At 45.6% G+C, this 23,127-nt stretch overlaps 1 protein-coding gene across 1 annotated transcript in view; it reads left to right on the plus strand.

Annotated features, from left to right (window-relative positions):
* The window catches only part of LOC122920961 (maternal embryonic leucine zipper kinase-like), a 68,939-nt gene that overhangs the window by 8,753 nt on the left and 37,059 nt on the right, over nucleotides 1-23,127 (plus strand). The window contains exons 2-4 of the mRNA XM_044270811.1: nucleotides 1,277-1,369; nucleotides 1,709-1,794; nucleotides 17,873-17,989. Coding sequence (XP_044126746.1) covers nucleotides 1,306-1,369; nucleotides 1,709-1,794; nucleotides 17,873-17,989 — 267 coding nt within the window. The 5' untranslated portion in view covers nucleotides 1,277-1,305. The remainder of the gene's footprint in view (nucleotides 1-1,276; nucleotides 1,370-1,708; nucleotides 1,795-17,872; nucleotides 17,990-23,127) is intronic.

Here is a 23,127-nt window from a genome sequence, read left to right on the forward strand (position 1 = left end):
ACATATGAAGTATAAATGGGGGGGGAGGAAAAAAAAAAAAATAATAAAAAAAAAAAAATTCATTTTCAGCAGATTTGTGTAGGAATTTAATTTTTTTCAAAAATGAAAATTCCCATAATATCTGTATAAATTATCGGTATCTGCCTATCCCTAGACTACATTTATAAACTGTAATCCGTAACTTTAATCAGCGCTCATCTGTTTACTAGGGTACCTTACTCTCAGCTCCGGTAACGGGCAGTGCGGGCAACGCTCACTCACTGACGTCACGTGCCTGCGCCTCCCACTAGGCGGCGCAGGCACGTGACGTGAGTGAGCGCCGCCAGCACTGCCTGTTACCGAAGCTGAGTAAGGTACCCTAGTAAACAGATGAGCGCTGATTAAAGTTACGGATTACAGTTTATAAATGTTCTCCTGTGAGCGTCGGGGAGGGGGATCTGTGGGTGGCCCTGTTTAGGGGAGGGGGGGGGGGGGGGGGAAAGGAGATCTGTGGGTGGCACATATAGCATAAGATGCTATATAGTGTCATCCATAGATCTCCTCATAACAATGCCATTCACAGATCCCAGTCATTTCCCTGGACTGGAGAAGATTGTCTTGAAGACAGGGAGGGCTGGGCATTCAGGGGTAGTCTTTTATACGTCGAGTATAGCCCAAACCCTATATTTTAAATGGAAAAGTTGGGGGTTGTCTTATACGCCGGAAAACACGGTAGATTAAATATGCCTTTGCGAAGCCGACTCCTTCAGCTGGTGGACTATAAAATGCAGCCATATTATGGTCTTCTAATATGACATTTACATTGGCCATCAATTTGTAGGTTTAGTCTTTTTCTATATACACACCTTTACGCTCCAAGAGGAGCCTAGTAAGTATTTCAAAGTCCTCATGCACACGACTGTATATATTTTGCGGTCCCCCTTCCTCATTTTGCGGAATGGAACAGCTGGCCCCTTATAGACCAGTCCTATCCTTGTCTGTAATGCGGAATGTTAATGTTCTATTTTTGCGGAATAGAAATACAGACATACGGAATGCACACGGAGTACCTTCTGGGTTTTTTGCAGACCCATTGAAATGAATCCGTATACGGTCCACCAAAAAACTGAGCGGACACTGAAAGAACATGCGTTCGTGTGCGTGAGCCCAAAGACAGATTCCCAAAAAATGAGATGAAACAGCAAGGGATAATTCACACATTTTACTGCAGTCAATCGTGTTTTTTATTTTATTTATTTATATATGTGTATTCTGAATCTACATGTTACTTTTGCAGGCCTTGTGTGTGAATACGGGCTTAAAATCATGACCGTCGATGATTATGAGGAACTGCTCAAGCATTATCAGCTGCATGAGACCATCGGAACAGGTAACTTTCCATTTTCTGTACAGCTCACAATAATGGGCACCCTCTATCTAGTTTTGGTACATGCAGTATTGGAAATGATGCTGTCTGCAGTAACATAGTATACTGCTGGTGGGATGTTCTGAAGGGAAGCGAATGCTTCTCCAAACCAGGGGTACAATATGACTTACATTTACCAGATATGTCCATATGGTGTCTGAAGGCAGCCCTCCACTGGCATGGCTAAAGGTAAAGGTTTTTGAAGATGTGTGTGTGTGTGTGTGTGTGTTACTGTATATCTCTACTTACAGTACATGGTCACAGAAGTAATGGTTGATCTGGTTTTGTGTCTTCCTGTGGTAGGAGGATTTGCTAAGGTCAAGCTTGGAACTCATCTTCTCACTGGTGAGAAAGTCGCAATCAAGATCATGGACAAGGAATCCCTTAGGGTATTTACTTTTTTATTTTTAATTTTGGGTTGTGTATTATGTTGTAGACCGCTGAGGTCAGTGATTGGCTACTGTGGTCATGTACAGCATATCGCTGCTGCAGCCTTGTATACAAATGCTGTAAGGAGGACCAGAGTCATGGCAGTGGAATAACAGGTGAGATCTGTCACAGGATCCTAAAACTGCAGCAAAACTCTTCAATTTTCTCCCCATTCATTTTCAATGGGGACAACGCTGAACAAACTTGATCGGAGTGCACCAGAATGCACTCTGTTTCGTTCTCATGACGGACACAGAACCGCTGCAAGCATGGGATGCTGAACAAGACGGATCCGGCATGCAACACAATGTAAGTTAATGGTGCCGGATCCGTCTTGTTCAGCATCCCATGCTTGCAGTGGTTCTGTGTCCGTCATGAGAACGAAACAGAGTGCATTCTGGTGCACTCCGATCAAGTTTGTTCAGGGTTTTCTTGGACATGAAAAAAAACAATCTGGCACCCATTGACTTACAATGGTTTTAATGCCGAATCAGTCTAGTTCATTTTGGAGATGATGCACCCGGATCCGTTCCTAACAGATGGAGACGGTTGTATTATTGACCGGATTTTTTTTTTTTTTTTTTTTTTTATTTATTTTCATGCAAAAAAACTGTATAAATAACTTTGTAAATTTAATTACCCGAAGTAATAACTCTGGCTCATCGGAGCCAATACATTCTAATATTCTACAGTGCTCGCTCCGTACGATATTCTAAGAATATTTTATGCGATTCGACTTTGGATGAAGCATCCAAAGTTGATTCGCTCATCCCTAGTCTTTTGCCTAACTCCTATAAGACCTGGGCCACTTGGAGACTTTTTGTAGCTCTACTGATTTTTAAAGTAGACTTAACTTTATTTTCCACTTCATCACCACGACGGCTACAAGGAGATTGACCCCTGACCTCTGTAGGGGCAGGAACAGAGAGAGGGTTTAAATCCCCCCCTCCCACCACCAGCACCAGTGTTTTTCCTGTCCCTACAGAGAACAGGGGCAGAGAGAGTCTCCCTGCGGGGAGATGAAGATGAAAGCGGAACTTCCTGACACCTACCGGGTGTTCCCCCTGCCCTCCTGCGGTCTCCGTACTAACGCTGGGCAGGGGCGAAGGAGGGAGGCCTCGCTCCATTATTATATGTGAGCCTGCTCCCGGTCGCGATCTCCCGCCGGGCCTGTTTGGCTATCGCCGGGTGCGCGCCTAAGCGCTTCAGGATAACGGCCGTCGTCACTTCCGGGTGCCGAAGGAAGTGACGTCATTCAGAAGCGTCTCCGAGTCAAATTTTCGCGCGCAGCAGCGCCGAATGTCTCAGTGTACCGGCGTACATCGGAGCCAGCGTGCAGTCATGTCGGCTGAACCCCGCTCCCCTGGAGACCCTTCTGTGCCGCCTGTAGTAAGTCCCCTGTGGGGAAGCGCTTCTTTCTTTACCCTGTACTTGTCTATACACTGTACCAGGTTGCTTGTTCCTCCTCCTCCACATCTCTGGCTTGGGGCTATAACCTGCTGTTAGCATGTGTACTTACCATAGCTAATAAGGGTTGTTCTCCCCAGGTCACTAAGGAGGCTCAGAAAAAGATCAAAAAACAGTCCAAATGTGTGTCCTGCCTCAAACGGCTACCGGACGACTACCGTAAAAAGCTTTGTAAGGACTGCATATCTAATGTGATCGCCGAGGAACAGCCTTCTTTCCTTAAAGATCTAAGGTCCATGATCCATGAGGAAGTTAAAACCTCCTTATCCCAGATACCTTTACCTAGGGATGCACCCCCTTCAAAAAGACATAGGGGCCCATCCCCTTCCCTATCTGATCCAGAGATTATAGAGGAGGAGGCCTCGTCCTCCAGAACACGGGAGGACGAGGCGGTCTCCTCTGATCTTGAGACTTCAGAATCAGATCAAAGATTCTGCTTCTCCTTGGACGAGATGCCAGACCTGCTAAGGGCAGTCCGGGCCACTATGGGGGTCGAAGAAACCCCTAAAGCACACTCAGTCCAGGATGAGATGTTTGGGAGACTCAGGGTTAAAAAAACCCGGGTGTTCCCAATCAATGAGAACATACGGGATATGGTGTTGGACGAGTGGTCCAACCCAGAAAAGAGGTTGGGGGTGTCCAGGTCTTTTAAAAACCGGCTGTTGTTTGACACGGACGAAGTTAAAATCTTCAGTGAAACACCGAAAATCGATATTCAGGTCGCAAAGGTCAATAAAAAGACTGCCTTGCCCTTTGAAGACACCTCTCAACTGCGTGATCCCATGGACAGGAAGGCAGATAGCCTCTTAAAAAAATCATGGGAAGCAGCGATGCTTATCTTAAAAACAAACATCGCAGCTACCTCAGTTGCAAGATCCATGAAACTGTGGCTAGAGGAACTGGAATCTCGTATCAGAGATAATACTCCTAGGGATGAGATCTTGAGATCCCTCCCCCTGTTAAAATCCGCCACAGCATTTATGGCTGACACCTCAGCGGAATCGGTCAGATTCGCTGCAAAGGACGCGGGACTCTCCAATGCGGCCCGTCGCGCCCTATGGATGAAAAGCTGGTCGGGCGACAACACATCAAAGATGAAGCTTTGCTCCATCCCGTTCTCAGGGGAATACGTCTTTGGCCCCGTCCTAGACCGTATCCTGGAGAAAGCGGCTGACAAGAAAAAGGGATTCCCAGAAGAGAGACCCTACAAAAGGAAATATCCCTTTCGGGCCCCCACTAGCCAGAACAATCCCTTTAAGGGTAAAGGGAAGTCAGGACGCTGGAGTTACCCCAAAGGGGGCAGGGGTAGGAATAACCCCTCCTCCTCCCAGAGTAAACCCTCGGATAAACAATGACGTCAGAGTGGGGGGGAGATTGAAGAATTTTCTGACTCCTTGGGAGTCCATTACCCCGAACCCTTGGGTCCGGGACATCATAAGATCCGGGTACCGGATCGAACTCTCTCATCTCCCCCAAACCAGCTTCATTGTTACCAACCCACATTCCCCCAAAGTACGCGGAAAGATTCTGGAAGGAATTCAAAGCCTTCTGGCAACGGACGTAATAGTACAAGTCCCGCCAACACAGCAAAAACAAGGTTTCTACTCAAACCTGTTTCTGGTAGAGAAAAAAGAAGGCTCTTTCCGTACAATCATAAATCTGAAAGCCCTGAACAAATTTGTCATCTATCGAAAGTTCAGGATGGAATCCCTGAAATCCCTGATTCCGTTGATAAAGAGGAATGCCCTGATGTGCTCAGTAGACCTTCAGGACGCATACTATCACGTCCCAATTCATCCAGAGTCACAAAGGTTCTTGAGGTTCGCCATCCAGGACCACAAGAGGGTAACCCGTCACTACCAGTTTACGGCCCTTCCCTTTGGGATATCATCTGCACCCAGAGTGTTTACAAAGCTGGTAGTCGAAATGATGGCCTTCTTGAGACACAAGGGACTGGTGATCATACCGTACCTGGACGATTTCCTCCTAATTGGCAATTCAGAGAAAGAACTCAGAAGAGACCTACAAACCTTTCTGTCTCTCGTTCAGGATCTGGGTTGGTTGGTGAACTTGAAGAAATCAAACCTGGTGCCCTCCAGCACTATCCAGTTCCTGGGTGTTATCCTGGATTCCCGAACACAACATACCTTCCTTCCGCCAGACAAGGTCAGAAACCTTCAATTAAAGGTCCGACGATTCCAGCACAGGAGGTCCTGTCCTATAAGAGAAGCTATGAGCCTCCTGGGTCTTCTCTCGTCCTGCATCACGTCCGTCCCATGGAGCCAGTCCCACTTCAGATCCCTCCAGTCGTGGATCCTCAGAGCTTGGAACAGACAGCAGGCCTCCTTGGATCAGAAGGTCCTGATCCCTCTGGCAGTAAAAACCTCCCTAGATTGGTGGAAAAACACAAGCAATCTGTCCTTGGGGGTCGTTTGGGAGAAAATCCCCTACATTCAGGTACTTACAGACGCAAGCGAGAAAGGATGGGGAGCGACAGTGGGAGACCGTTGGTTTCAAGGTTCCTGGACCCCAACTATCCGCTCTCAGTCCTCCAATTTCAGGGAACTAGAAGCGGTCTGGAAAGCCCTGAAAACCGCAGAGATACTTCTGAGGGGTCAACACGTAAAGATTCTTTCAGACAACACGACGACTGTGGCGTACCTATCTCACCAGGGAGGCACGAGATCGGAGAAACTGATGTCTATTACAAAGAAGATCTTCAACTGGGCAGAATCCCACGTGAATTCCATCTCCGCAATCCACTTAAAAGGGATACTGAACGTGGAAGCGGACTATCTCAGTCGCCAGTCGATAGACCAGACAGAGTGGTCCTTGAATCCAGAAGTGTTCCAGCTACTGGCAGAAAGATGGGGCACTCCACAGGTGGATCTGTTCGCATCCAAAAGAAACGCAAAGGTACCGACGTTCTGTTCGTTAAACCCACGGGACAATCCCTGGGCGTTGGATGCGCTCACAATTCGTTGGGACTGGGATCTCAGCTATGCGTTCCCACCATTGCCTCTACTTCCCAGGATAATCCAGAAACTCTACCTAGAAGATACGACACTAATCCTGATAGCTCCCTATTGGTCGAAGAGGAGCTGGTTTCCTGCTCTAAGGAATCTATCAGTAGAGGACCCATGGCCTCTTCCTGCCAGGAGGGACCTGCTTCACCAAGGCCCAATACTACATCCAGACCCAAGCTTCCTCAAGTTGTCAGCTTGGATCCTGAGGTCCAGAAGTTGAGGTCACAGGGGCTCTCGGACCAAGTGATAACTACCCTTAAAGCGAGTAGGAAGAAGGTTACCTTCTCAATTTATTTAAAAATTTGGAAGAGATTCTGTACATGGATGGGGAACCCGGCCCCAAACTTAGAGCCGCCCAATTTCTTGAAGATCTTGGACTTCCTCCAGCAGGGACTCGAACTAGGTCTCAGACCCTCTACCCTAAAGGTACAGGTCTCGGCACTAGCCTGCTTCTTTGATCGAGATATAGCCAGTCATCACTGGATCAGGAGATTCATGAAAGCTGCCTCCCGTCTACGTCCCTCTCTAAAATCTAGGATCCCCAGCTGGGACCTTAACGTGGTACTCACTGGCTTAACTCTCGCTCCATTTGAACCCCTATTTGATTGTTCCATCAAACATCTGTCGTTTAAAACTGCTTTCTTGGTGGCCATCACGTCCGCAAGAAGGGTAGGCGAGATCCAAGCATTATCGATACAGGAACCCTATCTCCGTATCACCGATGATAGGATTATTCTTAAATTGGATCCGGGTTTCTTGCCTAAGGTAGTATCGGACTTCCACCGAAACCAGGAGATAGTCTTACCCTCCTTTTGCAATAATCCCTCTAACGATAGGGAATCTAACTTCCACTCTCTAGACGTAAGACGCTCTGTCTTACGGTATCTTGAAGTGTCAAAAGGTTTCCGTAGATCAAATAACCTGTTTGTCCTCTTCTCGGGGAAGAATAAGGGTCTAAAAGCCTCCAGATCCTCTCTAGCACGGTGGATAAAAGACTCCATTTCCATTTCTTACGAGTCCCAAGACCTGTCTTGCCCCTCAAATTTAAGAGCTCACTCTACCCGGGCCATGTCCTCCTCCCAGGCAGAACGGGCCGGAGCTTCCCTTGAAGACATTTGTAAAGCCGCTACGTGGTCTAACATCCACACCTTTACAAAACACTATAGGTTAGACCTATCTAGCTCAGACTTGTCTTTTGGACGAAAAGTCCTTCAGGCGGTCGTCCCCCCCTAAGCTATAATTTTTTATATCTCCTTGTAGCCGTCGTGGTGATGAAGTGGAAAGCCGGAATTAGACTTACCGGTAATTCAATTTCCACGAGATCACCACGACGGCACATATATTCCCTACCCTTCCTTTAGCCTTACCTGGGAGGTTATGAAGTAATACCCTCTTGGTTTATTATGTTTGTTCTCACCACCTTTTTTCTGTCTCTGTAATTTTGGACACACTGGTGCTGGTGGTGGGAGGGGGGGATTTAAACCCTCTCTCTGTTCCTGCCCCTACAGAGGTCAGGGGTCAATCTCCTTGTAGCCGTCGTGGTGATCTCGTGGAAATTGAATTACCGGTAAGTCTAATTCCGGCTTTCCAGAAGATTGCATACATCTCAATCTATTGCAGTGCAAACAGTCTCCATGTAGACCCTAATGATTATTTCTAATAACAAATCCATGACATATCACATTCATATGAAATCAAAACTGTCTGTATTCAGCTTTTTACATGGAGGTATTCTGGTACAGTAAAAATCCTCAATACAGGTCCTTCCAAAAAAATTAGCATATTGTGATAAAGTTCATTATTTTCTGTAATGTACTGATAAACATTAGACTTTCATATATTTTAGATTCATTACACACAACTGAAGTAGTTCAAGCCTTTTATTGTTTTAATATTGATGATTTTGGCATACAGCTCATGAAAACCCAAAATTCCTATCTAAAAAAATTAGCATATTTTATCCGACCAATAAAAGAAAAGTGTTTTTAATACAAAAAAAGTCAACCTTCAAATAATTATGTTCAGTTATGCACTCAATACTTGGTCGGGAATCCTTTTGCAGAAATGACAGCTTCAATCAGCCTGTGGCACTGCTGAGGTGTTATGGAGGCCCAGGATGCTTCGATAGCGGCCTTAAGCTCATCCAGAGTGTTGGGTCTTGCGTCTCTCAACTTTCTCTTCCCAATATCCCACAGATTCCCTATGGGGTTCAGGTCAGGAGAGTTGGCAGGCCAATTGAGCACAGTAATACCATGGTCAGTAAACCATTTACCAGTGGTTTTGGCACTGTGAGCAGGTGCCAGGTCATGCTGAAAAATGAAATCTTCATCTCCATAAAGCTTTTCAGCAGATGGAAGCATGAAGTGCTCCAAAATCTCCTGATAGCTAGCTGCATTGACCCTGCCCTTGATAAAACACAGTGGACCAACACCAGCAGCTGACATGGCACCCCAGACCATCACTGACTGTGGGTACTTGACACTGGACTTCAGGCATTTTGGCATTTCCCTCTCCCCAGTCTTCCTCCAGACTCTGGCACCTTGATTTCCGAATGACATGCAAAATTTGCTTTCATCCGAAAAAAGTACTTTGGACCACTGAGCAACAGTCCAGGTCAGGCGCTTCTGCCGCTGTTTCTGGTTCAAAAGTGTCTTGACCTGGGGAATGCGGCACCTGTAGCCCATTTCCTGCACACGCCTGTACACGGTGGCTCTGGATGTTTCTACTCCAGACTCAGTCCACTGCTTCCGCAGGTCCCCCAAGGTCTGGAATCGGTCCTTCTCCACAATCTTCCTCAGGGTCCGGTCACCTCTTCTCGTTGTGCAGCGTTTTCTGCCACACTTTTTCCTTCCCACAGACTTCCCACTGAGGTGCCTTGATACAGCACTCTGGGAACAGCCTATTCCTTCAGACATTTCTTTCTGTGTCTTACCCTCTTGCTTGAGGGTGTCAATGATGGCCTTCTGGACAGCAGTCAGGTCGGCAGTCTTACCCATGATTGCGGTTTTGAGTAATGAACCAGGCTGGGAGTTTTTAAAAGCCTCAGGAATCTTTTGCAGGTGTTTAGAGTTAATTAGTTGATTCAGATGATTAGGTTAATAGCTCGTTTAGAGAACCTTTTCATGATATGCTAATTTTTTTAGATAGGAATTTTGGGTTTTCATGAGCTGTATGCCAAAATCATCAATATTAAAACAATAAAAGGCTTGAACTTCTTCAGTTGGTGTGTAATGAATCTAAAATATATGAAAGTCTAATGTTTATCAGTACATTACAGAAAATAATGAACTTTATCACAATATGCTAATTTTTTGAGAAGGACCTGTATATTGTGATTAAACCTTTTCGCCACTTACTGGCCTCAAATATGCTGTTCATAGCTTGCTACCTAGGGTTATGACCTGTAATTCTGCTGCTTGAACATGCTCAGTTTCAGCACTAGTAGATGAGGAGGATGTAACGGGAACTAATATGCGGTGCTCAGCAGTGAGATGGCACAATAGTTAAACTTTCTCACCTAAAAATGTCTGTTTCTCAAAGTCTGAATGAAGCACTGAGCGAATCGCTGATTCAGACACTCACATGAATCCAAAGTAATCTCCAAGATCTTGTTGTATGCATTTACCCCCTTCCATAGGCGGAGTACTTGTACTACTTTGGGATACAGTACTTGCCTTATACATTGTCCCATGACATGGGTGGACTAAGTATAGTAACACTGGTTTCGGTGCCGGACGTATATTTTCCCCCTTCTGTAGGTGGCGGAATTGCATCTCCACTGGGTTCAGTACCTGCCATATGCATTAGCCCCTTCCTTAGGTGGCACGATGACATTATCACTGGCTACAATGTGTGCTGTATGCATTACCCCCTTACTTGGGTGCCCTCCCACAGGGTACAGGACTCTCCACATGCACTAGTTCTAGTTCTCACCGTGGGCATTAACCCACTTCATAGGTGTAGTATTTTCCGTACCACTGGCTTAAGTACTTGCCGTATGCATTCCACCTTCCATAGGTAGGGTAATTGCACCACCATTGGATACGGTCCGACTGTCGCGCTAGCCTTCCATAGGCGGAGTGTTGAACATCACTGTGCTTCCTGTTTCATTACCCCCTTCCACTAGCGGGGGAATAACTAAACATTTTTCGGATGCTGCAATTCAACTGCGCCATGGCTCTAGGTGCCTTCGCTTATTGCACTAGGGGGTGTGGCACGGTACCCGCGGGTGCCCGGTACTCTTTCTCTAGTGGTATATGGGTACCGCCAGTGGATACGGTGGCTATTCCTCATTGTATCCTTTTAACTTTTTGGTGCTGGTTTTTGACAGTGGGTTACCTAGCATCACTTATGGTCTCCATTGGGCCTCCATTGTTACAGTCGGTCATGATATAGTCCGCATCAATACGTAGTGCGTACACCATTGCACATATATGGTGAGTACGTTCCAGCGAGTCGAGTGTTCACTGACTCTGTATTCTCTATCCACCACTCCTTCTCTGGGAAAGTGGTTATGCTGGCACTCTGGTTTAGCTGCTACAGCTTGTTCTCCTCCACAGGTGCAGCTTTTTGCTAATGCTTGAGTTTGTGGTCGCTGCAGTGGGACATCCCCCTCAGGTAGGGGTCCTACCCTGGCGCTAGCTTGGCAGTTGCGCATGTTCAATGCCCTTCTAGGTAGAGTTTTTAAGGTTAGCTCTACTTAACCGGGGCAGTATGGTGCATGGCTTCTACGGATAGTCTCAGGCCTCCCCCCTCAGTTTGGACGTCAGTTTGGCAAGTGCTGGCTACTACTGTGGGAGCGGTATTGCATTACCATTACATACTTGGGTTCTTACTGCACAGCTCTTTCGTCAGGTGGTGGACTCTTTTAGCACTAAATTTGATGGCCTCTGCGGGTGGCCCCCCTCCTCTGCTGGGGTATGGGGCTGGAGAGATCTATCCAGAGGATAGGTCATCAGTTTAAAAGAACTACAGAACCCCTTTAAAGAGCCGTCACAGAAGCGGTTGTCCTAAAAACTTATTAGGCTGCATTCACACGACTGTATGTATTTTGCGGTTCATTATGGATAACCATATTTCCCTTTCGCCCATGACAGCACCCTTGAGAGACCGCCTCCATCCAGGACAGGAACTTTCGTGGAGAGCTCATAAGGAGGAGCATGGCCCTGAGACCACCAGTTCCTGTTTCCTGTCCTAGACAGAGGACGGTTCGTGGAGAAGAGGAGAGAAAAGCTAGGCTGCAGGGCCCCGGAGGAATTTTTCTAAAGTGGGGTTACCTGTTCCGGCATAAGTCTCCTCTAGGAGCCGCCGGCCGGAGTCTGGTGTCTGCTGCTGGGGTCTGGCTTACGCTGCGCTGGCGATACTCTGCAGTCCCGGGCTCACTGAGAGGTGCGTTCGGCACGCCGGTCCTTCCTGACAGTGCTCAGGCGGGCCGGGGCCTTCTTGCCGCGCGCAGGGGGAACCAAAATCTCGCGATCCCAGCGAGATCCGGGTCTCGGTAGAGACTTCCGGTTTTTGGAACGCACGTAGCGTGCGTTCCGGAAGTAGGAAGTGCCTTCTCCTACTTAGGACGCAGAGGGTTTCCAGCAGGACCCGACCGAGGAGATTGGACCCACAGGCGCACGGTCAGCAGCAGCCCAGCCAGCCAGCCAGCCTTACAGGAAGCCAGATTTCCTTGGATCCGGGGAGTCACTCTCTATCCCACAGCAGTATGGAGGAGGAGAGTGCCCAACGCGCCGATCAACAGGAGGGTCATGAGATCAGACCGGTACTCCTGGTGGGGTAAGGGGGATCATTCCCCACCATTTATTTCATTTTTTAGGCTAAATCTCCTTTCCCTCTTGTTTCTTCCTGCATTTAGACTACAAAAGAGGGCCCTAGAAAGGCAATTTCAAAGACCAGAGGGAAGGAGTGTGCCGTCTGTAAAAAGAAACTGGCCCCCTCTTGGTTGAAAAAGCTATGTCAAAGTTGTATTGAGAAACTAGTGGAGGAGGAGTCCCCATCCCTTCTACAGAGTATTAGGGAGATGGTAAAGACGGAGGTCTCGGATTCCCTGAAAGATTTCAAAAAGAGCTTTCCCGCTGTAGCCTCTACCTCCCTGGGAACCAGATCAAGCACGGCTAATAGATCTGACTCAGATCCCTTAGAGGATAGTGATACGGGAGAAATCCTAGATAGCCCAGACTCGTCCCAGGATGAAGAATCCACGGGCAGGCTACTTTTTTCCCCCGATGATACGGAAGCTTTACTAAAAGCAGTTCGTGCGACTATGAAAGTAGACGAACCCAAAGACCCAAGATCCGTTCAGGATATCATGTTTGGTGATCTCGGGCAGAAAAAATCTAGAGTATTTCCCGTTAACGAGAATATAAAGTTTTTAATACAGAAGGTGCCGGAGGCAGAGAAGGGCGAGGGTTTTTACTCCTCCCTTTTTCTGGTCCCCAAACCGGATGGAACATTCAGAACTATTATAAATCTAAAGGATTTAAATCAATTCCTCTCTTACAAAAAATTCAGAATGGAGTCGATCCAATCAGTCATAAAACATCTATTCAGGGGCTGCTTCATGGCTACGATAGACGTAAGAGATGCGTACTACCACATTCCCATTCGGCTAGACTGTCAAAAATTCCTCAGAGTCGCGGTTTCTATAGGAGGTCACATCCAGCACTTACAATACACAGCCCTTCCCTTTGGGATTTCTCAAGCTCCCAGACTTTTCACAAAAGTCATGGCAGAAGTCATGGCTCATGTAAGGGAAAAAGACATTTTACTAATTCCTTACCTAGACGATCTCCTGGTGGTAGCAGAGTCAAAATCCATTCTAGAAGCACACCTCAAAAAAGTAGTGCAGATCCTAGAAGACCTCGGCTGGCAAATAAACGGAGAAAAATCCCATTTAATACCTTCCCAAGTTTGTATCTTTTTAGGGATGATACTGGACTCAAAGAAACTACTCTGTATTCTACCCCAGGACAAGATTCAGAGATTAATACAACAGGTTCAGTCCCTGATATCGGCAGAGAACCCTACTATCAGACAAGCAATGGTGGTCTTGGGCAGAATGACCTCCACTATACCAGCGGTCAGTTGGAGCCATCTTCACTCCAGACCCCTACAGTGGCAAATTCTGAAGGTGTGGCAGGGCTCCCTCCGCCCATTAGATACACCTTTCACACTCACCCCCCAAGTGATCCAGTCCCTTCACTGGTGGCTGAACCCCGTAAACCTGTCCCAGGGGCTCCCTTGGTTCCAACAAGACTTTGTTACCCTTACCACCGACGCAAGTCCTTCCGGTTGGGGGGCCTGTTGCCAAGGGTACTTAAGACAAGGTGTTTGGGAAAGAGAGCAGAGTCTAGACTCCCAAAACATGAGGGAACTGAGGGCGGTCTTTTTCGCCTTAAAAGAGTTTCTTCCTTTACTACAGGGAAAATCTATAAAAGTTTTTTCAGACAACGCCACAGTGGTCTCCTATCTGAACAAACAAGGAGGAACCAGATAGAAAGAAAGATAAGAAAATCTTATGCAGTTAACAACGGGTATCTTTTCCCTTATAATTCCTTCTGTGCCGTCCCTTATGGCAATACATCTAAAAGGTACAGAAAACAAGGTGGCAGATTTCTTAAGTCGAAATACACTAGACCAGGGGGAATGGTGTCTGAACCAAATGGTGTTCGATCAAATAATTCGACTTTGGGGTCGTCCTCATCTGGATTTGTTTGCCACCAGAGAAAACAGAAAGTGTCATTGTTTCTTTTCCCTCAGCGCGAGAGATTCACCAACAGGGATAGATGCCTTCTCCCTTCCCTGGCCGAACCAGCTCCTCTACGCCTTTCCTCCATTAAGACTTCTTCCAAGATTCTTACAGAAGCTGAGACAAGAAAGAACAACAGTGATCTTAATTGCTCCTTTCTGGCCCAGAAGAACCTGGTTCACCTGGTTGAGGAAGCTATCCTTGACGGACCCTTGGATTCTCCCGGAGTGGCAAGATCTTCTATCCCAAGGACCAGTCAATCATCCGAGTGTGAAGCAGTTACACCTAACAGCATGGCTCTTGAGGGGGAAATCCTAGAAAGTAGAGGACTCTCCAAGAGCGTAGTTTCCACTTTACTATCCTGCAGAAAGGATGTCGCCTACTCTATTTATCTCAGGATTTGGAACACCTTCCAGTTTGCCAAGGATCCAGTGAATCCTTTAAATCCCCCACCTATGTGTAGGATTTTAGATTTTTTGCAAGCTGGACATGAAAAAAATTTGAGGCCAAGTACTCTTAAAGTACAGGTATCCGCTTTGAGTGCGTTCTTTGATTCTCCCATCGCTAGCCACCCGTGGGTCCGAAGATTCTTTAAAGCCATCAGCAGGCTTAGGCCTATACCTGGACCTTCAATTCCCCCCTGGGACCTCAACTTGGTCCTCACTAGCCTCACAGAACCTCCCTTTGAGCCACTTAAACAGTTACCTATAAAGATCTTGTCTTTCAAAACAGCGTTTCTTGTGGCAATTACCTCAGCAAGGAGGGTTGGTGAGATTTCAGCCTTCTCTACCTCGCCTCCTTACACTAACATCTTAGATGATAGGGTTCTCATTAAACCAGACCCTTCCTTCTTACCGAAAGTGGTTTCTATGTTTCATAGAACGCAGGACATTATCCTTCCTTCCCTGTGCCAAGATCCGAGAAATGAAAAAGAGGAAAAACTGCACTGTTTAGATGTAAAAAGATGCCTATCTCATTATCTGGAGGTTACTAGTCAGTGGAGGAAAACCTCAAAACTCTTCATTCAGTTTAGTGGGAAAAATAAGGGCCTCCCAGCCTCTTCTAAAACCCTTTCCAGATGGATCGTGAGAGCCATTAATTTGGCCTATTCTTCAGCTGGAAAGGCTCCCCCGGGGGGCTTTGGTGCTCATTCTACAAGATCAGTCTCCACCACTTGGGCAGAAAGGGCTGACGCTACCTTAGAACAAATTTGTAGAGCAGCCACATGGCAGTCGCCTGGCACCTTCTTCCATCACTACAGATTGGACCTAGGCAATAGAGAACAGCTAGCCTTCGGTAGGAAAGTCCTCCAGGCGGTAGTCCCACCCTAAGAAATAAAGGGATTTCTATTCTAGTCGTCTCTCAAGGGTGCTGTCATGGGCGAAAGGGAAATTTAAGATTACACTTACCGGTAATCACTTTTCCATAAGCCCATGACCGCACCCGGGTTTATTCCCACCCTGATATACATATAAAAAAAAATAAAAAAAAGATATATATATATATATATATATATATATATATATATATATATATGAGTGTGGTCTAGGACAAGTTCTTGCGATTAACTGGTGGTCTCGGGGCCATGCTCCTCCTTATGAGCTCTCCACGAAAGTTCCTGTTTCCTGTCCTGGATGGAGGCGGTCTCTCAAGGGTGCTGTCATGGGCTTATGGAAAAGTGATTACCGGTAAGTGTAATCTTAAATTTTTGTATATGGTAGGAGAACTTGGATTACTCTCTATTGAAAAGTGGATTGGTACTGTTGTGAAAATATTTGCTACATATTATTTTAGTATCTCCTTAAGGCTCTGTAGTAAGGTGAATATAGCGAATTATTGTAATAAAAAAAAAAAAATATTATTTGCTTTTGTCTCAAGGGTCCATTCATAAGTCCAACTGTTTTGCAGTCCGCAAATAAAATTGAGGATCCGCAAAACACGGTCACCGGCCATGTGCGTTCCGCATTTTGCAGACCGCACATGGCCGACACTATGATAGAAAATGCCTTTTCTTGCCCATGGCTGCGGGCTGCAGAGGATAACCCCGCTAAGCTTTTTACCAAAAAGACTGGAAAGGTGAGAGGACAAAAACCAGAAATTATGTTTTAGATGCTAAATCTCCTCTCCGTGGTTTGTTCTATAAGGTTCCATGACCAGAATTGACGGTCATCATGTTTTTAACTGAAAGACTAGGAGTATCCTCGAGAAATCGCTGAGTCACCAGCCAATTTTAAAGTAGATGAGGTTTCAAATATCTTCTCCCTTGGCACACTGTGTAAAAGGTCTTGACCAATTGACCAACTAGAGTCTTGGGGCCACTCATGTTGTAAGCAAGTCCTTACACAAGGCAGCAAAAAATATGGTAACTTCTCTGTCCTGTAAAAGCGCAGGATTCCGAACAGAAATTGATCAGACTCCATTGTAGTCAATAGAAAATGTTTGAGTCAGTTATGTGCCCTATTCGGTACTTCCGTTATTTTCATTGTTCTGCTCTTCTAAAGGGGGAGATCAATGGAAAACAAATAGTGGTCATGTGAACCTGGCCCACTGCGTGTTTGTTCTTCCATCCCAATTAGAACACTGACTTTAAACCTATTCAGTGCTGCCCGAGGACAAGAGGAATATGAAATACAGAAGTGGGGGAGCCAGGGGCATACAAGGTCAGGAGAACAGCCTGAGAAAGATGTAACCTTTGCATGATGGGAACTGTAGTGTGCTCCACTTACAGGCTGCTGCTGGAGACACTCCCACGCTTGTGGCACCATGGAGTCGCACATGAGGCGCAACCGTGTGCCAAAAAAGAGATCTATCTATATATCTAATTTTGTAGTATTAGGCTTTGTTCACATCACTGTTCAGCCTTTCCGTTCTCCTGCTCCGTTTAGGAGCAGGAGAACGGAAAGGACTGAGAAGGCACATAACTGAGCCCTTAGGACCCCATAGACTATAATGGGGTCCGTTATGTTTCCGCTCAGATGATGATTTTGGAGCAGAGACAAAAGTTGTGCATGCAGGACTTTTGTCTCTGCTTCTTCTGAGCGGAAACTTAACGGACCCCATTATAGTCTATGGGGTCCTAAGGGCTCAGTTATGTGCCTTCTCCGTCCTTTCCGTTCTCCTGTTCCTAAAAGGAGCAGGAGAACGGAAAGGCTGAACAGTTGTGAACGAAGCCTTAGTCTTGTACTGTAGCAGACTTTGTGTAATTTTTCTGCAGCAGTCTTTCATCTTTGTCATCTCAATGCTGAAATGCCCATTTAAGGCTGGTGTCACACACATGGTTTCGTGGCAGTTTTTTTGACCCAAAGAGAGAAGTAGATCTGTCAGGAAGGAGAAGTCTTTCCTTCATATTTCTAATTTCTTTCCAACTTACTTATGGCTTTGGACGAGGAAACAAAATGCCACAAAAGACTGTGTGTGACACTACCCTAAAGGATTTCCTAACCCTATGAAACTTTTTACATGCTGGTGATAATGGTATCAAATAGAAAAAGTAGTAATCCCCTGCTGTTCCAATGCATATGCTTCCCAATTTTCCCAGTGGTCACGGTTTACCTTGCTCCAGCAATGTCATCTTGACAGCTGACCGTTGCAGCCAATCCCTGTCTTTAATGGTGACTTTTGTGGTGCAAGACACCGCATTGTTTCTGAAGCCTTGTAAACACCAGTGGAGTATCAAGGAAGGCAGAGGATTGGTAGGGTATTGCTCTTTGGAAGAAGAATTCATGGTGTTGATAAACCCCCTTTAACATGTTGGCTGCACATTTTGACCTTGCCCTTACGTATCTCTTTAAGGATGATTTGCCTCGTGTCAAAACAGAAATTGAAGCGATGAAGAATTTGAGCCATCAACATGTTTGTAGACTCTATCATGTTATTGAAACCTCAAAGAAGATCTTCATGATTCTTGAGGTTAGCTTCCTTTTGTAAAATATAATTTCATGTGGAGATTGAAGAAAACACTTTGTACTAGGACTGAGCAATTATGACCCAAAAAAAAGAAAATCGGGATAAACTGAACATTTTGATTTTAAGATTGAACAACATTATATTGTTAGGGATCAGCATGGTAGGCTGTGGTGGGGCCATCTCTTCTGTTTCTATCCTGGCTGGCATCAGTCTGTCATGCATGGTGGTGTGCTGGAAGCAACAAGATCTGCGGCACAAACCCTCCCTGAAGTTTCTCTGGTACTGCTATGTTTAATGGGAGTACCATTTTTTTCCTAAGAGAACATGATGGTACCGTTTGGAACAGGAGTACCTCCTCCAGTATGAGCTTCTTTTAAATGGGATCTGCAGATGACTGATAATCTTTGCTACATGGAGAAGTGGGCTACCAAATGTAAAGTCTATATACACATGTGGACAAAAGTGTTGGTGCCCTTCTGTTAAAGAAAGAAAGAAAAACCCACAACTCGCTGACAAAACTTGAAACTGACCAAAGTAATAAAAAAATTACTGAATATTGTCTAATAAAAATCAGACACTGCTTTTGAATTTTGTTTCCACAGAATAATAAAAAACAAAACAAAAAAATAATAATGACTATAGACAAAAAAGATGGTACTCCTAGAAAAGATTGAAAATAATTCGACCATATGTTAAACGAAGTCTACTTTCACACTAGCGTTTTCAATTCCGCTATTGAGATCCGTCATATGAAAACACTTCAATTTTGACCCCGTTCATTGTTGATGGGGACAAAACTGAACGAAACTGATTGCACCAAAATGCATTCCGTGCCATTTGGTTGTGCTCCCATCGCGGGCAGAATAATGCTGCAAGCAGTGTTTTCTGTCCGCGATGTGGTGCGGAGCAAGATGAATCCATCCCTATTGACTTGCATTGTGTGTCAGGACGGAGCCATCTTGCTCGGTTTTCTCTGACACGATAGAAAACTGATCCGTCCCCCATTGACTTTCAATGGTGTTCAGGACCGATCAGTCATGGCTATAGAAGACTTAATACAACCGGATCTGTTCATGAAGGATGCATGCAGTTGTATTATGGTAACTGAAGCGTTTTTCCAGATCCATGAACGCTAGTGTGAAAGTAGCCTAATCGGTCAGTCTGCCTATTTGAAGAGTGAAAACTAGTCACTGTGCTGTTTGGTGTCACGGTGGGCACCACACTGAACGTGGACCAAAAGCTAAGGAGAGAGTTGTCTCAGAATAGAAAGAAAATTATAGACAAACCTGTTCAAGGTAAAGGCTATGAGACCATCACCAAACAGCCTGATGTTCCTGTTACTAAAGTTGTAAATATTATTCAGAAATTACTATTACTTTTTATTATGAATATATTCCCAAATACCTTTCATAAGTTAGTATGGTGGCCATTTTGTTTGCTCCCTTGACAAAACTAGCCACTATAACTAATGACAGGTATTTGGGAATATATTTATAATAAAGTAATATTTAAACTAAGCATACAGACATGGAGAGCGGCGCCCAGGGATCCCCCTGCACTAACCCTAAGTTCACACTTGCGCGTTTTACAGCGCGTTCCTACACGCTGTAAAACGCGCAGCACATGAAAACCAATGCTTCCCTATGGGGCTGGTTCACATTTTCGCGTTTGAACGCGCTGTAAAACGCCCGACGCTCAAACAAGTACAGGAGCTTTTTTTGGCGCGTTTGACGCGCGTTTGGGCCATAGACTCTTTGGACAACACTGCTGTCAATCACCCAAACGCGTGTTTACTATTACTAAAAACGCGCGTCAAAATCGCGCATAAAAACGCGCGTTTGCGAAACGCTTAGGTGTGAAACCAGGGTTAGTATTATCCCTGGGCGCCGCTCTGTTCTCCCGGTATAGGCTCCGGTATCTTCATATGTTCGGCTCAACTGGGTGAAGCCTGCCTCAGGCTATGAGCTGAGCGCTGCGATTGGCCAGCGCTACAGCCTAGGAGAAGGAGACGCTGGCAGGCTCCACCCAGTTGAGCCGAACATATGAAGATACCGGGAGAACAGAGCGGCGCCCAGGGATAATAGTAAGTGCAGGGAGATCCCTGGGCGCTGCTCTCCATGTCTATATGCTTAGTTTAGATTTTTTTTTTTTTTTTTTTTATTGTAGTGATGGGTCCTCTTTAAGTATCTTTTTTCTGTAGCCAACCAGCCGAAAAAACCCAGAACAACTTCCAAAAACCTTTAGCGGTGAACTCCACAGTCAAGACACATCACTGTCTGATCACACCATCCGTCACTGTCTTAGCCAAAGTGGACTTGATGGAAGACGACTGAGGAGCAAACCACTGTTGAAGGCAAATCAAAGTGAGACTGTAATTTGCCAAAATGCATATTGACAAGCCACAAAGCTTCTGGGGAAAAAAATCCTTTGGACATATGTCTGTTATGTATTGGGGCTGCTTCTGGCACAGGGTGTCTTGAAACGATGCAGGTTACAATGAAATCGGAAGACTATCAGGGCATTCTGGAGCAAAATGCGCTGTACGGTGTAGGAAACCTTACGTCGCAGGTCATCGGTCCTCCAACAGGATAATGACCCAAAACACACAGCTAAAAACATCCAAGGATGGCTAAGAGCAAAGCATTGGACTATTCTGATGTGGCCTTCTATGAGCCATGATCTAAATCCTATTGAATATCTGTGGAAGGAGCTGAAACATGCAGTCTGGAGAAGGCACCCTTCAAACCTGAGACAGCTGGAGCAGTTTACTCGCAAGGAGAGGGCCAAAATACCTGCTTTTGAATTTTGTTTCCACAGAATAATAAAAAACAAAACAAAAAAATAATAATGACTATAGACAAAAAAGATGGTACTCCTAGAAAAGATTGAAAATAATTCGACCATATGTTAAACGAAGTCTACTTTCACACTAGCGTTTTCAATTCCGCTATTGAGATCCGTCATATGAAAACACTTCAATTTTGACCCCGTTCATTGTTGATGGGGACAAAACTGAACGAAACTGATTGCACCAAAATGCATTCCGTGCCATTTGGTTGTGCTCCCATCGCGGGCAGAATAATGCTGCAAGCAGTGTTTTCTGTCCGCGATGTGGTGCGGAGCAAGATGAATCCATCCCTATTGACTTGCATTGTGTGTCAGGACGGAGCCATCTTGCTCGGTTTTCTCTGACACGATAGAAAACTGATCCGTCCCCCATTGACTTTCAATGGTGTTCAGGACCGATCAGTCATGGCTATAGAAGACTTAATACAACCGGATCTGTTCATGAAGGATGCATGCAGTTGTATTATGGTAACTGAAGCGTTTTTCCAGATCCATGAACGCTAGTGTGAAAGTAGCCTAATCGGTCAGTCTGCCTATTTGAAGAGTGAAAACTAGTCACTGTGCTGTTTGGTGTCACGGTGGGCACCACACTGAACGTGGACCAAAAGCTAAGGAGAGAGTTGTCTCAGAATAGAAAGAAAATTATAGACAAACCTGTTCAAGGTAAAGGCTATGAGACCATCACCAAACAGCCTGATGTTCCTGTTACTAAAGTTGTAAATATTATTCAGAAATTACTATTACTTTTTATTATGAATATATTCCCAAATACCTTTCATAAGTTAGTATGGTGGCCATTTTGTTTGCTCCCTTGACAAAACTAGCCACTATAACTAATGACAGGTATTTGGGAATATATTTATAATAAAGTAATATTTAAACTAAGCATACAGACATGGAGAGCGGCGCCCAGGGATCCCCCTGCACTAACCCTAAGTTCACACTTGCGCGTTTTACAGCGCGTTCCTACACGCTGTAAAACGCGCAGCACATGAAAACCAATGCTTCCCTATGGGGCTGGTTCACATTTTCGCGTTTGAACGCGCTGTAAAACGCCCGACGCTCAAACAAGTACAGGAGCTTTTTTTGGCGCGTTTGACGCGCGTTTGGGCCATAGACTCTTTGGACAACACTGCTGTCAATCACCCAAACGCGTGTTTACTATTACTAAAAACGCGCGTCAAAATCGCGCATAAAAACGCGCGTTTGCGAAACGCTTAGGTGTGAAACCAGGGTTAGTATTATCCCTGGGCGCCGCTCTGTTCTCCCGGTATAGGCTCCGGTATCTTCATATGTTCGGCTCAACTGGGTGAAGCCTGCCTCAGGCTATGAGCTGAGCGCTGCGATTGGCCAGCGCTACAGCCTAGGAGAAGGAGACGCTGGCAGGCTCCACCCAGTTGAGCCGAACATATGAAGATACCGGGAGAACAGAGCGGCGCCCAGGGATAATAGTAAGTGCAGGGAGATCCCTGGGCGCTGCTCTCCATGTCTATATGCTTAGTTTAGATTTTTTTTTTTTTTTTTTTATTGTAGTGATGGGTCCTCTTTAAGTATCTTTTTTCTGTAGCCAACCAGCCGAAAAAACCCAGAACAACTTCCAAAAACCTTTAGCGGTGAACTCCACAGTCAAGACACATCACTGTCTGATCACACCATCCGTCACTGTCTTAGCCAAAGTGGACTTGATGGAAGACGACTGAGGAGCAAACCACTGTTGAAGGCAAATCAAAGTGAGACTGTAATTTGCCAAAATGCATATTGACAAGCCACAAAGCTTCTGGGGAAAAAAATCCTTTGGACATATGTCTGTTATGTATTGGGGCTGCTTCTGGCACAGGGTGTCTTGAAACGATGCAGGTTACAATGAAATCGGAAGACTATCAGGGCATTCTGGAGCAAAATGCGCTGTACGGTGTAGGAAACCTTACGTCGCAGGTCATCGGTCCTCCAACAGGATAATGACCCAAAACACACAGCTAAAAACATCCAAGGATGGCTAAGAGCAAAGCATTGGACTATTCTGATGTGGCCTTCTATGAGCCATGATCTAAATCCTATTGAATATCTGTGGAAGGAGCTGAAACATGCAGTCTGGAGAAGGCACCCTTCAAACCTGAGACAGCTGGAGCAGTTTACTCGCAAGGAGAGGGCCAAAATACCTGTGGACGGCGGGTATCTGCAGCTGTATTTGTACTAGCGTTTGCATCTTGATAGATTATCCTTTTGTTAATACATTAACCTGCTTACTATATGTCTGAGGTCATATTGTACAGACTTCTTATGGTCCATTCACA

Source organism: Bufo gargarizans, chromosome 1 (assembly GCF_014858855.1).
Source record: "Bufo gargarizans isolate SCDJY-AF-19 chromosome 1, ASM1485885v1, whole genome shotgun sequence".
Lineage (NCBI taxonomy): Eukaryota > Metazoa > Chordata > Amphibia > Anura > Bufonidae > Bufo > Bufo gargarizans.